We start from the raw sequence: 22317 nt of genomic DNA, 5'->3' as shown, positions 1-22317 counted from the left end.
TTTATGTTTTCTTACATTTTGGATGTTGTAAAACAAACCGTTGATGAAACGATGAAACTTGATTGTTTACGTACAGTATTTTTTCAGGTTGTCCAATGATGTCAATTCATAAATCTGAGCTACGTTTGAAATGTCATGAAATAAAATCTAAGTTATCATTGCGAAAATGCCTACAGCAGCTCTGACTTCAATCACATACTACACTTTGGTTTATATTACTTACCCTTGCAAAAATAAGGCGATTATTGTCCTTTAGAAGTCTTATTCCAACATCATAAACCCAGCCACAAATGAAAAAGTTATAGGCTTCAAGACTTTTGAAAGCTTTCATTTGATTCTTTGTGTAAAATGATGTTTGGACTACCAGATAATTGGAAATGTCCGGAAACTGTATGTTTGGAAAGTTGTTGAAATCGCTTCAAAAGTCTGTCTTTTTAAAGCTGTAGGGGTCCAATCCATCACAAATATATTTTTTCTTGATATCTCGGTTTTGCTTTTGATTCTAGTCCGTTAACATAGTAAGATGTAGAAAGTTTTCCCCAAGATGACGACAAATGCATGCTTGGCTTGGATGCCATCTTTGATTGTTGCCTGTCACTTGGAAACCGAAAGTGAACCAGGAAGCAAAAAATCACATGATTGCAAACAAAGAATTGGCTGCTTGGACAACTGCATAAACTAGCAGGTGTACAGATGTTCCTAAAAAGTGGTCAGTGAGCATATTTAACAGTTATTCCATGAAATCGAGTCGTACATGACCTGATAGCTGAGGAGGTGCATAGCCATGAGTTGGCTATAAGCCATGTACGACGAGATTGCTTGGAACAATTGTTTTATTCTATCCACATTCACTGGATTTTGAGAAACAGAGCATTTTTATTTTTTGCAAATTCCATAAATTAAAATTTTATACAAAATGTCTGACAAAATCATTTCCGCTTAGAATGTAAACAAACCAGCAAAATGACAGTAGCAATTTGTGAAAAATGCTGTAATAGTAATTCTTGAAAAATAAACAAAAGATACGTTCTTACCATCAAATACTGTTATTTCATATTTTGTTGCTTTTTTTGTATTTTTTGGGGTTTTCTTTTTTTTTTTTTCTTTAGGATTTTTTTTGGTGGTTGGCAAAACAACTTAAAGGTGCATTACCGCCACTGACTGGGCTGGAGTGTGGAACAGGCGCTATTGGGAGGGGAAACCCCCCCAAAACAAACTGTCTTCTTTTAGATATTTCTGTTTTTTTTCAAATACTTGATCACAGTTTTTGGGGTTTTGTTTTGGAGTAAAGTTTTTATTTCATCCTCAGTTGCTTCAACAAAAAACTCTCCCATTTTGGTTTTCTCTACTCATGGTATATGAGCTAATAGCCTAGTACTAGAGTAGCCAATCAGAGTGCATAATTGCTCATATCCAGTGAATGTGGATAGAATAAATCACTTTATCAGTTGAAAAATCTTGGCATGCGTGCACATGCACATTAGGTGGTATTCAGGTGTTATACACGCTTGATGATTATACAGGCAACTACATTTATGTGTAATTGTACTAGCATTAGCAGACAAATCACAAGAATGTGATGTGCATGAAGGACTCAGTACTGCTGCAGTGCAATAACAATCCAAGGCTGTAGTGTGATTCACATTTCATGTCACACAGGAGCACAGTGCAGTTTCTCATGTCCTGACAATCTAATGAGGACACATCGATTAGCTGTGATTCATCATTGTTTTATCTCGGGAAACCGCTTGGTTGGCCTCCAGCTAACACAGAAGGTCAGGCAAATATCATGATGCTTCTCATCATCAGCAGCAGCAGCCATAACACATTCACACATGTCCGACTATCATCTGTACCACATTTTATATCATTTAAAAACCTGTAATCACTTTAGATTAAACAAGATTCAAAGATTAAAGTAAAATATGACCACATCTTCTGGATTATGTATTGTCTGCCTAGCTATGATACATTTTTGTACTCTTACTGTGGCTTATAGAAAAGAAATAGAGTATGTTGTGATTTTGGAGGAGTCTAATTACAGTTTGTCCATCTGTTAGTGTTTGTTCAAGATAGCTCCTACTCCAGCTGTTATAATAATACACAGTACTGTTAAATATAATGTTTGTTAAAGGATTTGAGGCGAGACTTCCTTTACGTGATCGCTACACTGGCCTTGTAGCTTCGATGCAAAATTGAAAAAGAAAAACTTGCATGTCTTGACTGATCCACTGCATTCTGTTTATTCAGAAACATTATGCATTTTTTGTTTTTGCCAAACCATTCCTTTAAAAGAGATGACAGTGATACAAGAACTGCACATTTTTTGCAGTCAAACATGTTTTGTGCCAAATACTCAGTCATTTTATTTTCATAGTGCATCATATTTCAGCAAAGTCATCCCAGTAGTAAGAAACAGAAAGAGATTGTGGGTTTGTTTTTGGCTACTATAGTGCAAGCTGCAGAAATGAGAACGAGTTTAATAATGTAAGATTTACTAAAGTGTGACTCTGCATTTAGATTATTTATAGGACAGCAGGAAAATGCTGGCAAGAGTGCAAGTAGCGATCAAGAGAATTAAAAAAAACAATACTTTCTTCAATATCTTTCAGCATATCCAAAGGAAGTTTGTTTGTGGCACGGTGGTGTAGTGGTTAGCACTGTCGCCTCACAGCAAGAAGGTTCTGGGTTCAAGGTCACTGGTTGACGGGGGCTTTTCTGTGTGGTGTTTGCATGTTCTCCCTGTGTCTGTGGGTTTCTTCCAGGTGCTTCGGTTTCCTCCACAGTCCAAAGACATGCAGTTAGGCTAACTGGCTATTCTAAATTACTCATAGGTGTGAATGTGTGTGAATGGTTGTTTTCCAAGCCCAGAAATGGGAGAGTTGTGGCAGGAAGGGCATCCGGTGTAAAACTATGCTCCAATTAGTATGACATGTGGTTCAGTAGGGTCCACTTGGACCCTGACCTGGCAATAGTGCTGGACAAGGAGGAGGAAGAAGAAGATATCCAAAGGAATTTTGTTTGAAACAAAGACAAAGGAAATGTAGTAAATACCGACTTGTGGCTCTCAGAAAGTGTAAATTGATCATGCTTTAAGAGGTAGCTCTATGGTTATCCAATTTTTGCTAAAAAAAAATTGAAATTATAGCTGCACTAGAAGGTATTTACTATAAATGCAAGCAGGTAACATGAAATATGACTATAAACATTACATCTTATGACAAAGTGATTTCTGAATCTGGGTGGCATGGTGGTGTAGTGGTTAGCACTGCTGCCTCACAGCAAGAAGGTCCTGGGCTCAAGCCCAGTGGCCAACGGTGGCCTTTCTGTGTGGAGTTTGCATGTTCTTCCCGTGTCTGTATGGGTTTCCGATGGGTGCTCCGGTTTCCCCCACAGTCCAAAGACATGCAGGTTAAGCTAGTATCTCACTGGGCTGCGACAGCTTGCGACAAATTGCGAACGTCATTCGCAAGAGAGTTTCAAAAGTGTCTTGAAACATTCACGGGGCTTCTCAATTTCCTTGCATGAGTCGCAAAGTGTTGCTCCTTCGTCGCTGAAATTTTGAACATGTTCAAAAAATTCAGGCGACAAAATTTCTCTCTAAATCGCTGCAAATGTGTAGCTGGTGTCGCAAAGCCATCGCGAACCCTTCTCAAGTCAGTTTCAGTGAGGCTTCCTCTACTTCCCTGCCTGCCGAGGGAAAGCCGGGCTGCGACAGCCTGCGACTAGTTGGAGACACAACAATTGCGGTAAAATATGTGAATATCAATTCAGTCTGATTCCAAGTGAAAATTGTCGCTAATTCGCCAGTGCATACTTAGTGCCGGTCCCAAGCCTGGATAGATCAGGGAGGGTTGCGTCAGGAAGGGTATCCAGTGTAAAACCTATGCCGAATCAAATCTGCAGCTCAGAATCTGCTTTGGCGACCCCTAATGGGAGCAACTGAAAGAAGAAGATCTAATGTGCATTTGAGATGCTTTTTTTGCTCAACATGGTTGTAAAGAGTTCTTTTTAGAGTTGCTATAGACTGACTTCCTGTCAGCTCAAACCAGTCTGGGGTGGGTTTCCCAAAAGCATTGAAGCACAAAAATCATCATTAAATGGTAGAGTGAGCACCACAATGAACACTCTCTCTCTCCTAGTTAAGATGCACTTAGCATTAAGAGGCTTTCGGGAAATCCACCTCTGGTCATTCTTCTCAACTCATTAGCTTATCAACAAGGTGTTTCCACTTGCAAATCCTCCGCACACAGGATGTTTTTTTTTTTAAACCCACACTATTCTGTGTAAACTCTAGAGACTGTCATGTGTGAGATCAGCAGCTTCTGAAATACTCAAACCAGTCCATCTGTTACCAATATCCATACCATGATCAAAGTCACAGACATCAGACATTTTCTTCATTCTGATGTTTTATGTGAACATTACCAGAAGCTCTTGACTTGTACCCTCATTATTTTATGCACAGTACTGCTGCTACGTAATTGCCTGATTAGATAAGTGCATGAATGTGAAGGTGTACAGGTGTTCCTAATACATCCATCCATTATCCGTAACCGCTTATCCTGTGCAGGATTGCAGGCAAGCTGGAGCCTATCCCAGCTGACTATGGGCGAGAGGTGGGGTACACCCTGGACAAGTCACCAGATCATCACAGGGCTGACACATAGAGACAAACAACCATTCATACTCACATTTGCACCTACGGTCAATTTAGAGCCACCAATTAACCTAACCTGCATGTCTTTGGACTGTGGGGGAAACCGGAGGAAACCCATGCAGACACAGGGAGAACATGCAAACTCCACAGAAAGGCCCCTGTCGACCACTGGGCTCGAACCCAGAACCTTCTTGCTGTGAGGCAAAAGTGCTAACCACTACACCACCATACCGCCCTGCTATATCAAGCCTACCTTATATGCTTTGCTGCCTTACAGCCACTGGGTCCCTGGTTTTGATTCTGAGTTCTGTTTTTAGTCTCTATAGAGATCTTGCAGTCACGTGACCGGAAAGTACACAGCCGCCATCTTGTTGGTAAAAAACACCGCTGAGTACTGCTGCACTCGTGTGCAAAATGGATCAATTTCAACCGATGGACTACACGGCTCATTTTTCTAATGAACAGATAATTAGATACATGTCTAAAATAAATGACTTACAGATTAGTGACCCTTATCGATTACCGGACGTAGTTTTCACGACCGTGTCAGTGGATATTGAACTGCCAGAGGTGGAATACCCAGACGTCTATAATTACCTCATAAACTTTCCCTCGCTGTTCAGTGGTGAAGCACTGCGTGCTTATAAATTTCTGGACAGTTATCTTTACAGAAATTCAGGATTTGTCAACCCCCCTCAGATGTGGCATCTTGTAAACAAGAAAATAACAATCCTCATTGGACAGGTAAGTCACTTAAGTATTACTAGTACTGATACTAGATATATCAATAGTACCTAGTATAGCACTGACCAGCCGATTATAGAATAGAATAGAATAGAATAAGGTAATTCCAGCTGTAATTCCAAATCGTCCGTCTTGTTTACCATGGATCTGGCATTGGAGAGATAGAGGCTTGGCAGTGGAGATTCGAGTGGCTGTTTTCTGAGCTTAGTCAACAGGCCGGCTCCGCCTGCAGCCTCGCTTTTGCTTCCTCTCCCGACGCCGCCTCCTTCACCTGCCAGACCCGATAACAATCCACGGAGACCCCGCTGGTCTCGCTATCTCGTCCGGAATGTTGTGCATGCGATGGAAATCGCTACAAACCGTCATTTTCTGCTGGAAACCAATGTCCAGTAAGTCCATACGGTTGTAGTGGATATTGAAGTCCGGTACAGACGAACAACAAGCAAAAATACACACAAAAAACATAAAAAACGTGCACAGGTAGGGAGAGCTTGTAGCCGCAGCCGTTGTAGTAGAATTGTATATAGTAGGGTTTTCCAGAAGAAAAGGTAGAAGTAGAAGCAGAAGTAGAACCAGAATGAAGTAGAAAGCGGAAATATGGCGTTTGACCGACAAGATGGCGTCTGTTACAATCTGGATCGGCTGTGACGTCACATGCAAGATCTCTGTATGAAGATTTATATGTTTAGATGTTCTCCACATGTCCATGAAGGCTCCCTCCATGATCTCTGATTTCCTCCCACCTACCAAAAACATGTCAATAGCTGAAAGTGTAAACGAATGGGTGAATGGTGCCCTGTAATGGACTGGGATTTCATCCAGAGTGTATTCCTGCCTCACACCCAGTGTTCCCAGGATAGATCTGGATCCATCATAACCCTAACCAGGATAAAGAGGTTACTGACGATGAATGAAGGAATCCTATTTACTGTAAGAAGAGGCACATTTTGAGTTTTGGTTCTAGGTTGGGTTTCATTGGCCACTGGGCTGCTTTTGTCTTTCTCAGATCTCGAGTCTTCCCTAATTCCAGTGCTGTTTCCACGACATTCTTAATAGACTTTGTTTTATTTGTCTGTCCTTCCATGTTACTAGTTTCCATCCTTTCAGTTCCCAGTTATTCATTTTTTCTTTACTCCTTAGCCTATATTCTTTCCTCAGTCCCTTTGTCTCCTCCCTCCCTCTCTATCTCTTTCTCTCTGTCTGTCTCGCTCACATATTGTGTGCTCATGCTGCATCATCCAGAACGACACGTGCTCTCTGTTTATTACCACGGATGGTGGGAGGGAGCGAAGAAGGGAGCGAGCGAGGGAGAGAGACAGAGAAAAAGAGGTTCAGAAAGCAGAACCCTCACAGGCTAGAAGCATCTCAACAAAACACACATACACAGACAGACTGAAGAAGCAGAAAAACAGAAGCCAAACCCTCTGAAATCAACTCCGCAGAAGAAACACCAGACACTTAAGCCTTCAGGTAGGAGATATTCAGATCTTTATATCTTCATTTATTTGTATAATGTATCCTGTATTTGTGAAGCTAATATGCAAGCCTCCAAAGTGTGTGAGTGTGTTGTAAGCTCTAGCTGACTTTCTGTTGGCGTGTGTAGCAAATGGCTACGTGTTGGAGGACACTTGGAGAGAGATAGAATGTGTGACAGATTAAGGCCCCCTTAATGACCTTTACAAGCACCCAGCACACTCCTACACGTACATTCAGGCTCACAGTGTGTGAATGATGAGCTTCTTGAGCATTTGCTACACGTCTGGCTGAGGAAGTGAAGGTCGTTACAGTAGATTTATTAACCTGCAAAAGAGCTGCGTCAGATGCCAAGAGGGACCTTGCTGAAAATCAATCTGGACACACCTTTAGATTTAACAGGTAGTACTCTGGGATTCATCCGGCCTCTGCTATGTGCTTGGGATATATTTGGAGGCTGTGTACTAACCGATAACAATGGCTCTCTGGTTTCGACCTAATCACCAGCCGCACTTCATTTCATATTTGACGCCTGAGCAGCTGGGGAGAAGCCAGACTGCAGCGCCGAGCTGGAACTTTCCTCTGGTGGTATGGCCCCAAACTGGGGCTCGTTTTAAGTTGGCTTCAATTGGTCAGAGCTTTTGGAAATCAGGTTTTGAAACCACTGGCCCCTCCCAGCATCCCCTTGCACTCTGATTTGTGAAATACGCGCAGCATCAAGGGCTGATTCAATGCAGTTTGAATTTTAGTGATGGTTTGTGTAAGGCTAGACTTAAGCAGGGTCGAGATGCCAAAGCAATTAAACATTTTCAAATGTTTTGGTATGGGTTACAGTGAAAGCACCTGTAACTAACATAATAAAACATTCCTCTCTCTGATATCAGTAACACCATGTTTCATTATATTCTTCAGGAAAAATTTGTATAACAACACAGTTGAGACTCAGTTCCAAGATAATGCAATATATCTCTACTGTCATGTTTCCAACAGATGCACAGTATAATCTATATTTTAAAGCACCCACTGTGTATATACATACATATGTGGATACACTGTTTATATGGGTGATTTGGCTGAAGTTCAGTCTTGTCATACTGATGATGAACAGCAAGCGTTTTGCAATACACACGTTAAGTCTGCACAGAAATACGGTACACACACATATATTTTAGGGCTCAACTAACAAATCCTTCGTCCTCTACTGAGTCTCAACAAACCTTTGAACCAGAAACATTATCATAGTTTTGTTCATGAATGATTTGACAAGACTTGAGATTAACTAATGAACTAATAATCCAGCAATAAACTGTTGAGAAAACTGGCATCTGTGGGATTTCTCGGACACAAACTACTGAGAATGCTCACATGCAGTGCCAGCTCCATGTTACATAACGATGCAACACACACTGTCTTGCCAACTTTCTTTCTGCCTCAGTTATATATCTCATGGACTCGAATCTTCCTTGTTAGGTATGGACTGCAGAAAGTCAGACAAATCTTTAAGTGTCTAGAATAATACTGCGGTGTTGCTTTACCTCTTTTTTTTTTAAATGAACTAAAGCTAATCGATCTCAGAGTTTCATTTATGAAGACACCCATTTTGTCTGGTCTTGTTTAGCATCCTAGCTTTGCTTTGCCTTTTTTCCCTCAACCCTGAATGATGCTGACGCCGGATGCTCATTTTGCATCTGCAGTTCAATACAAAAATGCCTTAGATATACATTTTAATGCTCTTGATGTGTGTAGTGCAAACTTCAACGGTTCTTGTTTTGTACTGCTAGATGGGGCCCGGATTGTTCTGGAACTTCCCCTCCAAGACTAGCTGCACGGTTTCACAGAGCCTGCTGCAGACGATGTACGTAGTTCTGCCTGCAAACGTAGCTCGTAGACTTTTCTTGTTTTCTAGCATTCAGTCCATCCCTTCATTTCTTTTTGTCCGTCTTTTATTTCACATAAATTCCATCGACCCAAAAACCGTGACGTCTGCCCATGTCACCTTGAGGAGAATACATTTATAGATCTGTGTTGCATGCAAGCAACCAATCATTGCACAGCATGGGGACACATCTATAGATTGTAAGTTAATAGTGATGGATTGCTAAGTTGCTGTTTCTCAGTTGCTGGCCAATCAGTGCAAGAGTTTATGCAAAAAAAGAAAATCTGAGATCACTTGAATAAACAGCCACTCCTCCATCCCTGTGGGGTTTTATTGGCAGTGGAACAAAGTGCATTGGTGCTTCGACTTGCTGACAATGCACTTGTTTGCAGGTCTTATAGTCATATACCCAGCATTAATTTTGGACTGTGATGGAAATGAAGATGCTATAAAAAGTTTCTCACATTTTTCAGAAAAAAACCCCACACTAAGATCAGGTGCAGTTGAAGAGATTGTCTTATCGAAGACAATGTTATGTGATCCACTGGCTGTTCCTGAGAGTCCTGGTTCATATTGGGGTTTCAAAGCACCTGGATCAATAGAGGATTCAATACATTTTTTTTTACAGTGTACTGAAGGTGAGGAACCAAGTAACTAATAAAGAAATGTGGACTGACGTTGTCATGGTAGGTTTGATCAGAAACATCTTAAACATGCCCCGTCTTTTGGCAGTGGTAAAATCAGTCATGTATAAAACCACATGCTGCTTTACCATCTGCTGGCTTGGTGCAGTCTCTCAGCCTTTGATCCGTCATGGCAAGAATCTGTATACAAGAGCTGGAAGCATAAATTCCTCCAGAGGCACATGGTATCTCTGACGCTATGGCTTGAGAGCCAGATAGATGGACTGTGCTTGTGGGCCATAACCCAAACTCCCATCAGTGGTGTGAAGTGAACAGCCATAAAACGTCACCCTTTAGTTCACTGTTTTTATGTTTTTAATCAATGTTTCTGGTGCTGAAATTGCAAGCAATCTAACGTTTTCCAATACAGATTAAGTCTTTGAAGTCCATGAAGATGTCTGAACTGAGTACAGGAAGCAAGATGACAAAATAGTTGCCAATGTCCTGCAGGGATACTGTTTGCTTGGTTGCTACCAACTGTGATCTGCCAAGGGGGTATATTTGATCAAGTCAACTTCATAGGAATGTGCAGATTCTTATATATGAAATTTACATTATGTGGACAGTCTGTGTTTCTATTTTCTGATTGGTAGTTATCTTTCTAATAGGACCGTTTTCTAAATCTGCCCATCTTTGTATCCATCACTGAACTGGAATTTGCAAAGGAGAATCCATGTAGGTTACAGAGTGGTGTTTTGAAAAATAAAGGAGCTTGTAGACATGTCAAAAGATACAAAGCCTGGTATACACTGTACAATTTTCAGCCAATGTGGCTGTAGATGAGAAAAATCACACATCGTAAAATAATTCTTTGGCCATCAGTTTAATGCCATTTTAATCAAAGTCAACACTGTCAAGATCTAGAAGTATTAAAACCATATAGTGTGATCGTTGCGACAAATCTCGTCTAAAACCACCAACAGGAAGATGGTGGAACAGAATGATGTGAATTTCATGGGACAACTACAGATACTTTAAGCTACAGTCATACTACAGCTTGCAATGCTTTACGATGGATTATCAGTGAAAAAAATTAGGTGTTTTGGTATCGATGTATGGCGAGCTAAAAGTTGTAGTCACACAACAGGTGAACACTCGACTGTCACGCCTTCCCGTGTGCTGACTGCGCTCAAATCAGCATCAGGTGTTTCCCATAATGACTGGGTCCCAAGTGCATGCACAATGCGCTCTGAAGGAACCCCAAATGTAAATGCATTTTTTAAGTCTTGGGGAGTGTTAGGCTATGCCGAGCCACTGTGTGGATGAAGCTCCTGTGAGCATCATGGACATGGGTCTGAGACAAATACATCTCAAGTGGCTCGAAGAAGGTTCCCCAAGCTTCAGGAAGTATTCCCAAACCTATCCACGAGTATTCGCTGCTTAGTTTGCTGACGAAAACATCACAACCAAATTTTAATGCATGCATTGAAGTTTTTCATGACGTTTTTGGCCACTCGCGAGGCAGAGACACACCAAAAAACAACTCGTGAAGCTTAGAGAACAATCGCCATGTATTGCACGATTGGTGGCAATGCTGCCAATTTTTCATCGCCTGGTATTTGCAAACTCATCACGAGCTGTAGTGTGAACAGGGCAAAACATAAACCAAACATGGTCATGGACAAAAAATATCCTTATAACCTTAACACTACCTTAAAGAATGTTTCTAAATATGTGACTCCATTTTCTTCATTTCAGATCACACTAATTGGTGCAATGCAAGCAGAACGTGATTCTTTTGTCACAGGTCTCTCTTTGGAGGATCTTCATCATATCTGAGATGGAGAGCAAATGTGCTATCACAGAGTCTGTTGTAGAATTCGAGCCAAGATTTTCGTGTTACTGTCTTGTACAATGTGAGAAGTAATAATCTGGTTCAAATCACAAAGGCTTAAAGCATATGCAAAAAAGGTCAAAACATGTTCCATTTGGAGGAGCGCCCTCTAGCAGCTCATCCTGTAAAAGCACCAAGTCAAGAAAGGAATTGAGCTATACCTCCTTTTAGGCCCTGTCCACACGGCAACGGATTCAGGTGAATCCGATAAAACTTTTTATCGTTTCGGCCTGGCGTCCACACGGCACCAGCGTTTTGGGGCACTTTTTGAGAACGGTTTCCAGAGTGGAAAAATCTGGCAACGGTGCCGTTGCAAAGTTGTCTGGATGAGTAGAACGGATTTGTTTATGATGACGTCACAACCACATGACTAGAACAAGCAGCACTCACTCATTCACGCTGGGTAGAAGAAGGGGTTTATGTGCATGCGTCCTACTTCTTCTGTTGTTCTGGTGTCTCCGATGGGACCATCTTATAGCGCACGTAGAGGTGTGGCATGTGTATTGCATCGTTTTCAGCAAGCGTTGCGTTGCCATATGTACCTGATATTTTACTGATCCGTTGCCCATGTGGACGCGATATTTTTTTTACCCGCTAAAAAAAAGTCTCGTTGCCATTGTCGTGTGGATGTAGCCTTAGAATTCATGTTTGGATTCTGCCTGCCTCTCTAGTACAAGGTGTAATTAAAGGTCTTCAAGAACATAAGCTGCTTTGGAAGAACAGCCTTTTGTTCTTTGCTAGCCATCTGGGATTTGGTCAACAGAAATCCTTAACAAATATGCTAAAGAGCAAGCTCAAGATCTCAACTCTAATCCAACAAATTGACTGTCCAACCCAGATTTAATGCTTCTAACTACCATCATATATGGCTTAACACATGAAATACTAAATAATTTGCTAGATTAGGTTTAGGAAATGTTGAAACCTTGCAAGATCTGGAAGTGCAAATTCCTCCAGAGGTACAGGGTCTCTCTGACACCATGGCCTGAGAGTCCAAGAACCACAGGACTGGAGTTGAGAACACAGTGTGACTTAAACCTGTGACTTAAGCTTGCATTCTGTAAATGGCATTTGGGGGTTAGGTGCCTTGCTCAAGGGCACTTCAGCCATTCCTACTGGTCCAGGGAATCGAACCCAAAGCTGCTTCTCTAACCATTAGTCCATGGCTTCCCCAGTATAAAACCCAACAGTTCCTGCTTATTCCTGCTAGTTCCTGCTTCTGTTCTCTACCTGGTCTGGTTTCTGTCTTTCATCTTCCCCATTAACATGATCCATGTCATTAGTTCTATGTTTAAATCATCAAAAATTTACCTGTGGAAATTTTCCCTGCATGAAGATAGTTTCCAGTGTCTTTCTGTATACCTTAGCATTATCATTTATATGATTGCAGATTAGAGTCTATGCTATTAAAGATCCAACATAATAATAAACAGACCAGGCCAGATGACAGGAAGGATGCTGTTTTGTGGCATTATTGGGTTTGCCATGATTGGAGGAGTGTCAATATTTTGTCTCTGATTGTTGCCAGGTTATTGAGCCAATTGCTGATGCTTCTGACAGCCAGACGCTGTTATTAGAATTCAGTCTGTTGCCCCATACCGTATACACAACTGCACACACCGTCCTTGTCTTACCAACTTTGTGAGGACCTTTTAATGCAGCTAATTAATGCTATGCCTATAACTAAACCTAACTCTAACCTGCACCTTGGAAACCTTTTTAGTTTTTTTCAACTAAACGCATAAATAAAAAAGCATAATTTTTCTTGTGGGGACCAGGCAAATATCCCTACAAGTTCACAACAATCAGATATTCCTATCCATGTGAGGACATTTGGTTCCTACCAAGATATAAAAACATGCCTGGCCACACACACACACACACACACACACACACACACACACACACACACACACACACACACACACACACAGCCCAGTTTTCAGTCATTGACTGGAACTTGATATTCTAGGTCAGACTTATTCCCCATACGAACAGCAAGAATTATTTTAACAGAATGCAACAGAACCCTTTACTCTAACCACTTTAACACTGATCAATGTTTTGACCATATTTCTTTTTTTATTCATTAATTTCAGCCCATTTTCACCAAGTTTAGTCATTGCCAAGTCCCACCCATTAGCTCGTTCTCCTCTATCATATGACATAACCAAATTGAAGAACTGACCATCCTCCTTGGCATCTTTTCAACCTGCTACACAATGAACATCACAGGGCAACTCTGCGTGTCCAACTGGATTAAATGGCATTTAAGGGCACTAGCTACAGTCTTGTTTATGCATGTTGTTTATGCATGATACCCACGATTGGCTAGTGTGGTTCTGACTGACAGGAGAGAGAATGTTCCATGTTAAATGTCATTATAATGGATAAAAATAACATGGCATTCTTTAATAAATAAAAAACGTATTGACAAATAATGTGGTATAAATTGGATAAAAACTTGAGGACATTCTATTTTTGGAAAAGAATCAACCTTGGGGTAGTAACAGTAGCTCCACTTCTCATTGAGCTGCATCACACCATCCTGTCTTGGATGATTTTCCTATAACAGCATGCCCGATTGTGTTTTGTTCCTATAAACAACATGCATATTATCTACCCCTGTGTCCCATTCAGCAGTAGGTTGCCTAGGAAGGCAGCGTATTTGTGCAGCTTTTGTTTTCCTAAGTTAAAGTCAGATCCTGTGTAAATTCAGAGTGGAGGGGGGGGGCGTATATCTTTCTTAGAGAAGGCCATCAGATGAAAGTTGCACAGAAAGTTAATAAAAGTATCGAAACAGAACGTAGGCTTTAAAAATGTAAAAGGTCACGTTACCATTTTAAGCTATTTCATGAAATACAGTAGCTTCAAAGCTTAAAATAGCATGTTAAACAGTATGCATATTGGAAGCACTGGCAAGGTTCGATGCAGAAATAACAGAACAACCCAGCAGGGTTCGCCAATGCTGCTTGACGTTGCCATAGCAACATTGGCATGGGTGCGGAGTCCAATAAAAAGCTTGTGTAAGTCATCATGGTTTGATGTGACAGAGGTGCTATTTTGGGCGAGGGGCAAATATGAGACAATACGGATGTCGGATGTCTCTTTTCAGGATCTGAGAATGACTCATAAACATCTGTGAGTCAGCATTAATGGCAGGTTGGTTTATGAATTTGGATAGAAGAGGGTCAATAAGGAAGCAGGTCTGATGAACACTTAGACAGTCGTCCATTAGGAAGTCTTTTATGTGAGGAAAAGGCTATTTCTGGGGGGGGGGACTGTCCAACTGGATTTAACTTGATGAATAATGTAACAAGTTTAGTGGGACTTGGTCCTGAGTGAAAGAGCTTCTTGTTTTCAGGCCTCTTCATTAACACATTTGAGAAAGAGAGAGAATGCATGCTGGCCGCTGTTGTCACAGTTACCCAACACTTTGGCTGTGATTGTGTGATTTTTGTCTGCTGTTATGCAACCAAACTAATCAACCCCTCAAGTGCTGCTGAATCATTCTCACACCATCACAGTCAAATGGTTGACTGCCAATAAATTACAGGGGGGAAAAAACCCTACAGAACATGGAGAACCATATTGAATATTTTATCAGTATGATGAGATAATCTTATTGATCCCAAACAGGAAATTAATTTGTTGCAGCAAATAAAAAAAAATCCTAACAAATAATAGAATGACAACAAACACTCAATAGCCACTTTATAACCGTATACTTAGCTTATAGCCAAACTTATTGACCCTTTTATCAGATAAACCAATGATGTACAGTACTGTGCACATGTAAAGAAATGCTGTCGACCAAAAATGGCTTAAAAATAATGAAATGTTTCAACATTTAAAAAATACTATAAACAGTAATCAGTAAGCCATAATAAATGAAACAAAGTCAATATTTGGTGTGAGACGACCCTTTGCTTTAAAAAAAAATAGTCTTGGGTCCAATGAGTGCAGTTTGATAAGGAAATGAGCTGTAGGTTTTACTGAGCATCTTACAGAACCAGCCACAGTTCTTCTGGACACTTTGACTGTCACACTTGCTTCTTAATTTTGCACCAAAACCCAGTAACCTTCATTATGTTTTCTTTTTTAATCTGAAAAGTGGTCTCTTATGCAATATGCTACTCAGATACAAACTTTTTTTTTCTGTAACATTTAATTTTGTGCTGGAAAAAAACGAATGTTCGGAACTCAAATGTTTTTGGACTGACTCGATAATGTAGAAATCAGAAAATAGAAATCTATAACAAAGTTTGTGTGGAAAAAATTAGGTGCCTAAGACTTTTGCACAGTCCTGTAGGTGCACTTTTTAAGCAACGCCTGACTGGAGGTCATCTGTGATTCGCAAAGCTTCTGTCAGTACATTCTGTCAATACAATATTGTGTTGCAGGAGACATTAGCAGTAGTGCTGCATTGTGCATTCGTACCACAAAAGTCACAGAAAAGTCACAGAAAAATTGTGTTAGTTTCTAAAGCAGAAAGAAAGAAAGAAAGAAAGAAAGAAAGAGGTGGCATCATGATTTAATCTTAAACATTAATATTCCAAATGTATTTTTATTCCTTTACTCACAGTAATCATTATTTCTAATCATAAGAAAATCATAATTTAATCATAAAGTTTAATGTTTCATATTAATTTTAATCCCTTTACTAACAGTAATCTGTTTTGTTCATTTACTTGCAGAATTATTTTTATGTTTACAGTAGCTCAATTTTATCATTATATATTTTATATTTATTCAGTTCTTGTTTCCTGTTTCAAAAAGAAACAGTGAAAGCTTTCAACAGACTGTCATTAGGTGACTAAAAGTAGATTTTGTGATCTCAAACATCGAATGTGTATTTTTTTAAACATTAAATGCGTCATTATGATCATTTGGGTCTGGTCATAGTATTTGAAGTGTGATAATTGTTTTGACAGCCCTCATGTAAAGGGAAGGACTTTTTCGTGAGTTAAACGTCCATAAGTTTGTTTATGCTTCCTCACCATTGGCTGAAGTGCTGCTTTGTTTCTCACTGTTGCTGTCTGAGGAATAATTTTATGTGATTTTTTCTGTCATGTCTACTTAAGAATAGGTGCATTATGAAGTATGTATCTGCATGCTATAGCATGATGAAATAGCACAATGCTAATGTTTGGCTGTGTGAATCAGTGAAATGACCTGCAGTGAATCACAGCCTGTTGAGTCCATTCAGCTAGATTGATTAGCATTAGCAGGCTGGGTTGTTGTTTTCTACTGAATAGGCATCCTGCTAAGTGATGGAGCTGTTCAGGCCTGCATGGCTTCACACACGCACACACGCACACGTATGCACACACACACATTCTTGCACTTCTATCTTTATGGGGACACTCACTCATGTAATGCATTCTCCAAACCCTTTACCCTAACCTTAACCATCCCAACTAAACGCCTAAGCCTAATTCTGACCTTTCTTTCTTTCTTTCTTTCTTTCTTTCTTTCTTTCTTTCTTTCTTTCTTTCTTTCTTTCTTTCTTTGCCTTTAATGCCTTTATTAAATACAACCCCGATTCCAAAAAAAGTTGGGACAAAGTACAAATTGTAAATAAAAACGGAATGCAATGATGTGGAAGTTTCAAAATTCCATATTTTATTCAGAATAGAACATAGATGACATATCTAATGTTTAAACTGAGAAAATGTATCATTTAAAGAGAAAATATAGGTGATTTTTAAATTTCATGACAACAACACATCTCAAAAAAGTTGGGACAAGGCCATGTTTACCACTGTGAGACATCCCCTTTTCTCTTTACAACAGTCTGTAAACGTCTGGGGACTGAGGAGACAAGTTGCTCAAGTTTAGGGATAGGAATGTTAACCCATTCTTGTCTAATGTAGGATTCTAGTTGCTCAACTGTCTTAGGTCTTTTTTGTCATATCTTCCGTTTTATGATGCGCCAAATGTTTTCTATGGGTGAAAGATCTGGACTGCAGGCTGGCCAGTTCAGTACCCGGACCCTTCTTCTACGCAGCCATGATGCTGTAATTGATGCAGTATGTGGTTTGGCATTGTCATGTTGGAAAATGCAAGGTCTTCCCTGAAAGAGACGTCGTCTGGATGGGAGCATGTGTTGCTCTAGAACCTGGATATACCTTTCAGCATTGATGGTGTCTTTCCAGATGTGTAAGCTGCCCATGCCACACGCACTAATGCAACCCCATACCATCAGAGATGCAGGCTTCTGAACTGAGCGCTGATAACAACTTGGGTCGTCCTTCTCCTCTTTAGTCAGAATGACACGGCATCCCTGATTTCCATAAAGAACTTCAAATTTTGATTTGTCTGACCGCAGAACAGTTTTCCACTTTGCCACAGTCCATTTTAAATGAGCCTTGGCCCAGAGAAGACGTCTGCGCTTCTGGATCATGTTTAGATACGGCTTCTTCTTTGAACTATAGAGTTTTAGCTGGCAACGGCAGATGGCACGGTGAATTGTGTTCACAGATAATGTTCTCTGGAAATATTCCTGAGCCCATTTTGTAATTTCCAATACAAAAGCATGCCTGTATGTGATGCAGTGCCGTCTAAGGGCCCGAAGATCACGGGCACCCAGTATGGTTTTCCGGCCTTGACCCTTACGCACAGAGATTCTTCCAGATTCTCTGAATCTTTTGATGATATTATGCACTGTAGATGACGATATGTTCAAACTCTTTGCAATTTTACACTGTCGAACTCCTTTCTGATATTGCTCCACTATTTGTCGGCACAGAATTAGGGGGATTGGTGATCCTCTTCCCATCTTTACTTCTGAGAGCCGCTGCCACTCCAAGATGCTCTTTTTATACCCAGTCATGTTAATGACCTATTGCCAATTGACCTAATGAGTTGCAATTTGGTCCTCCAGCTGTTCCTTTTTTGTACCTTTAACTTTTCCAGCCTCTTATTGCCCCTGTCCCAACTTTTTTGAGATGTGTTGCTGTCATGAAACTTCAAATGAGCCAATATTTGGCATGAAATTTCAAAATGTCTCACTTTCGACATTTGATATGTTGTCTATGTTCTATTGTGAATACAATATCAGTTTTTGAGATTTGTAAATTATTGCATTCCATTTTTATTTACAATTTGTACTTTGTCCCAACTTTTTTGGAATTGGGGTTGTATTTTAAAATCAGTGAATAATATATATTCAATCTTGTGTGTCCAAAATTTTAATTCGTATCATATATAATCTGTGCACATTAGAAGAAACACAAGAGAAACACGGATTACAGTAGAGTTATAAAAACATTCAATGTTTAAAAAAGAAGAAGAAAGAAATTGTTGTTTATAAGTTTTGTGCTTAGGGGCTAAATGAACTGAAAGTTACCAAGTTAACCCCCAGTTAATTTTTGTTAACAAATAATTGATATATGGTGAAAAGGAAACTATATGATTTTAACAAAAGCCAGAATTTTGAATCTCTGCAAAGTTCATTTTAAATTTATTAAGATTTAGTTTTTAATTTGTTCTTCGAAAAAATAACGTTTAACCTGAACCTTAAAACGTAGTCTTAACCCTCAAACAGCCCTTTGAAGAAGTGAGGACCAGCCAACATGTCCTCACTTCCCAAAAATGTCCTAACTCTGGTAATAAACGTACAGTTGTGGTCAGAAGTTTACATACAGTGACATGAATGTCATCTTGGATATGAATGTCACGGCAATATTTGGGCTTTCAGTGATTTCTCTGAACTGTCCTTTTTCTGTGGCAGAATGATTGTACAGCTTACATCTTTTAAAGACAACAACAACAACTAGAATTTGGTGCACAATTTTCTTTGGGTTTTCTGAAATCAACACAGGGTCAAAAGTATACATACAGCACACCTAATATTTGGGTAAAATGTCTCTTCGCAAGATTCACCTTGACCAATTTTGTTTACCATGAACAAGCTGCTGGCAGAAATCTGGTTGGATATTTCACGACTCTTCATGGTAGAATTGATAGAGTTCAATTAATTTTTTTTTCTTGGTATGGACTCAACTTATAAGCACGGTCCATATATTTTCAGTAGGGTTGAAGTCAGGACTTGTTTTAAGCTTAATGTTAAAACTGCTGTTTTAAGCCTGCTTTATCCTCCACAACCAACTCTGATGTGTGTTTGGGTTCGTTGTCCTGTTGTGACTTCCAATCATGTTCAAGTTTCCAGTGGTTTGAGGTTATACTGAAGAATTCTGAGGTAGTCCTCCTTCTTCATTATTCCATCCACTTTGTGCAATGAACCAGTTCCACTGGCAGCAAAACAGCCCCAGAGCATGATGATCCTACCACCACCACCAGCTGGTACAGTGTCCCTCTGTACATGGTGGTCATTGTGGCCAAACAACTCAATCTTTGTCTCATGTGACCATACAGCTTTCCTCCAGAAGGCTTTTTCTTTGTCTGTGTGGTCAGCTTCAAACTTTAGTTAAGCTTGAAGGTGTCAATTTTGGAGCAGGGGGTTATTTCTTGAATAGCAGCCTCTTAGTCCATGGTGATATAAAACTCACTGAACTGTAGACAGTGATCCATCAGCTTCCAGTTCATGGCAGGGCTGTGCTATGGTGGTTCCTGGGTTGTTCCTGACCATTCAAACCAATTTCCTTTCAGCTGAGGGTGGCAGTTTGGGTTTTCTTGAAGCAAACTGGCTTGGCAAAGTGACTACACCTCCCAATAACTTACATACAATTGTTCGAACTGATCCTGGGATCTGCAGTTGTTTAGAAATAGCTTTAAGAGACATTTGTGAGTTGTGTACATTTGCGATCCTCTTTCTCAGATCTGCACTGAGCTCCTTGGACTTTCCCATTTTACTATGTGTTGGCCAATCCACTGAGTGCTGTAAACAAACCCTTTTATGAAGGCACAGAGAAGCTAACAGCTGTAGTCAAGCATGATCACTAACAGGAAGTTAAGAGACCTCGGCCTTGGCAAGATAAGAGACATTTTGGAAGTCTCAGCACCTCTGAATTAATAATCTAAGTGAGTGTATGTACATTTTTGACCATGTATGTATAATTTTGACTAGGTGTTGATTTCAGAAAGCCCAAAATAAATTAAAACTTTTGCACCAAATTCATGTTTTTTTTTCTATTAAAGAAATATCTTGTACAATCATTTCACCACAGAAAAGGAACAGTTCAGAGAAATCATTGAAAACCCAATATTTTCATGATATTCGTATCCAAGATGACATTCACGTCACTATATGTAAATTTCTGACCACAACTGTATGCCGGTCCTCAATATATAGCAAGCACACACACACACACACACACACACACACACACACACACACACACACACACACACACACACACACCACTGGAGTTAATTTATCCCTATTTACTTCATAAGGTGTGTATTGTATGCATAATGTGGGGCATATGTTGATTTTGGATGCTGAGAGATAAACCTGATGTTGTAAGAGGATGCTCTGAAACAGCCATACTAATCTCAGGTATTTGCCTGTTGCTATGGTGATTTCAGGTTGCTCTCCAAGATGGCTGGCATGAAGGAACAGCAATTCATCGAGGAGAAGCCGCTACTTCCAGAAACCAGAGGCCAGGACACAGAAATGGTGAGCGTGTGTGTGTGTGTGTGTGTGTGTGTGTGTGTTCTTGCTACATTCAATGTATCTAAATATAGTGGATGAGGTAGAGATTTGGATGTCCTCATTTTGTGTGTGGATGATTTTGTATCTCTCTGTACGCACATAACACCACATTCCAGTTTCAGCATATAGAGGTTACTAACAGGATCTGAGAAGCATGAAATGTGGGGGCAAGAACAACGTCATCTAAAATAATGGTGTTGAAAATAACACCTTTACGAAAACCTGTTTTTATAGCTTGGAACATTCTGTTACTTGAGCACATAAAGTGTGTTGGATTCCAAGCCACATACAGTGAATGACGCAAAACAGCAAGTAATTAAAGCTGTGGGTGATTGCCGAAGTGTTTCTATACATAATTATATAATTTGAGAACAAAGACCCTTTGAACTGTGATTTGAAATATTGCCATGCAATGGATCTGGCTAGGTTTGTTTGTTTGTTTGTTTGTTTGTTTGTTTGTTTGTTTGTTTGTTTGTTTGTTTGTTTGTTTGTTTAAGGCTTCTGGAAATTTACGAACACAAATAGTATTCAAAATATGACTGATAGCTGCAAGAGAAGCAATTCACATACAGTACCAGTCAAAAGTTTGTACACCCCTACTCATTCATAGGTTTTTCTGTATTTTGTAATTTCGGCATTGTAGAACAACACTGAAGACATCGAAACTATGAAATAACATCGGGGACATATATGAAATAATACGGCAAACAAAAGAAGCGTTAAAAAAAATCAAAATGTTACATATTTTAGATTCTTCAAAGTAGCCAGCGTTTACCTTGATGATGCTTTGCAAACTATTGGCATTATCTTAACCAGCTTCATGAGGTAGTCACCTGGAATGCTTTTCTGTTAACAGGTCTGCCTCGTCAAAAATTAATTAGTGGATGAGTTTCTTGCCTTCGTAATGCGTTTGAGATCAAAGAGTAAATAGTAAATAATAAAAATACAGCAAATAGCCCTATTCCACAACTGTAGTAATCCATATTATGTAAGGAACTGTTCAACTAGGTAAAGAGAAACGACATCCATCATTACTTTAAGACATAAAGTGTCTTTTACTTCATAAAAATAAAGAAAAAACATTGAATTACTAGGCAAGTCCAAACTTTCGACTGGTACTGTATATTTATAAATGGACTCCTCAGTCAGACACTCACAGCCTGGTACTGCCATCAAATAATGTCCAGGAAAAAAGGTCAAAATCACAAACACGAGGAACTGGGCTTGATCCAAACAAAGAAGCCACATAGTTAAAAAATATAGACTACATTAGATTTAATAGATTATTTCTAGACTATAAAACTTAAAATTTATATTTATACCAGCTGTTTGAAGTAATGGAGTGAAGTGATGCATGTGTTATATCTGTGGTAGTCTGGGAAAACTTATCGATCATTGCTGCGGCTGAATTCTGAAAACATAGATACA

The 22317-nt window shown here is 39.7% G+C and overlaps 1 protein-coding gene across 2 annotated transcripts in view; it reads left to right on the top strand.

The window, feature by feature from the left end:
• The first annotated feature begins 6744 nt into the window (after positions 1 to 6744).
• ndrg4 (NDRG family member 4) overlaps positions 6745 to 22317 on the top strand; it is an 86841-nt gene continuing 71268 nt past the window's right edge. Inside the window, exons 1-3 of one of the 2 annotated variants that reach the window (XM_060927036.1) lie at positions 6862 to 6874; positions 8659 to 8732; positions 20763 to 20853. In XM_060927036.1, coding sequence (XP_060783019.1) covers positions 8659 to 8732; positions 20763 to 20853 — 165 coding nt within the window. In that variant the 5' untranslated portion in view covers positions 6862 to 6874. Of the gene's footprint in view, positions 6875 to 8658; positions 8733 to 20762; positions 20854 to 22317 lie in introns of both variants that reach the window. The other variant, XM_060927037.1, reaches the window with a different exon arrangement.

Source organism: Neoarius graeffei, chromosome 8 (genome assembly GCF_027579695.1).
Source record: "Neoarius graeffei isolate fNeoGra1 chromosome 8, fNeoGra1.pri, whole genome shotgun sequence".
Classification (NCBI taxonomy): Eukaryota; Metazoa; Chordata; class Actinopteri; order Siluriformes; family Ariidae; genus Neoarius; species Neoarius graeffei.
Note: the sequence above shows the minus strand (reverse complement) of the source record. Positions and strands in the feature narration are given on the sequence as shown.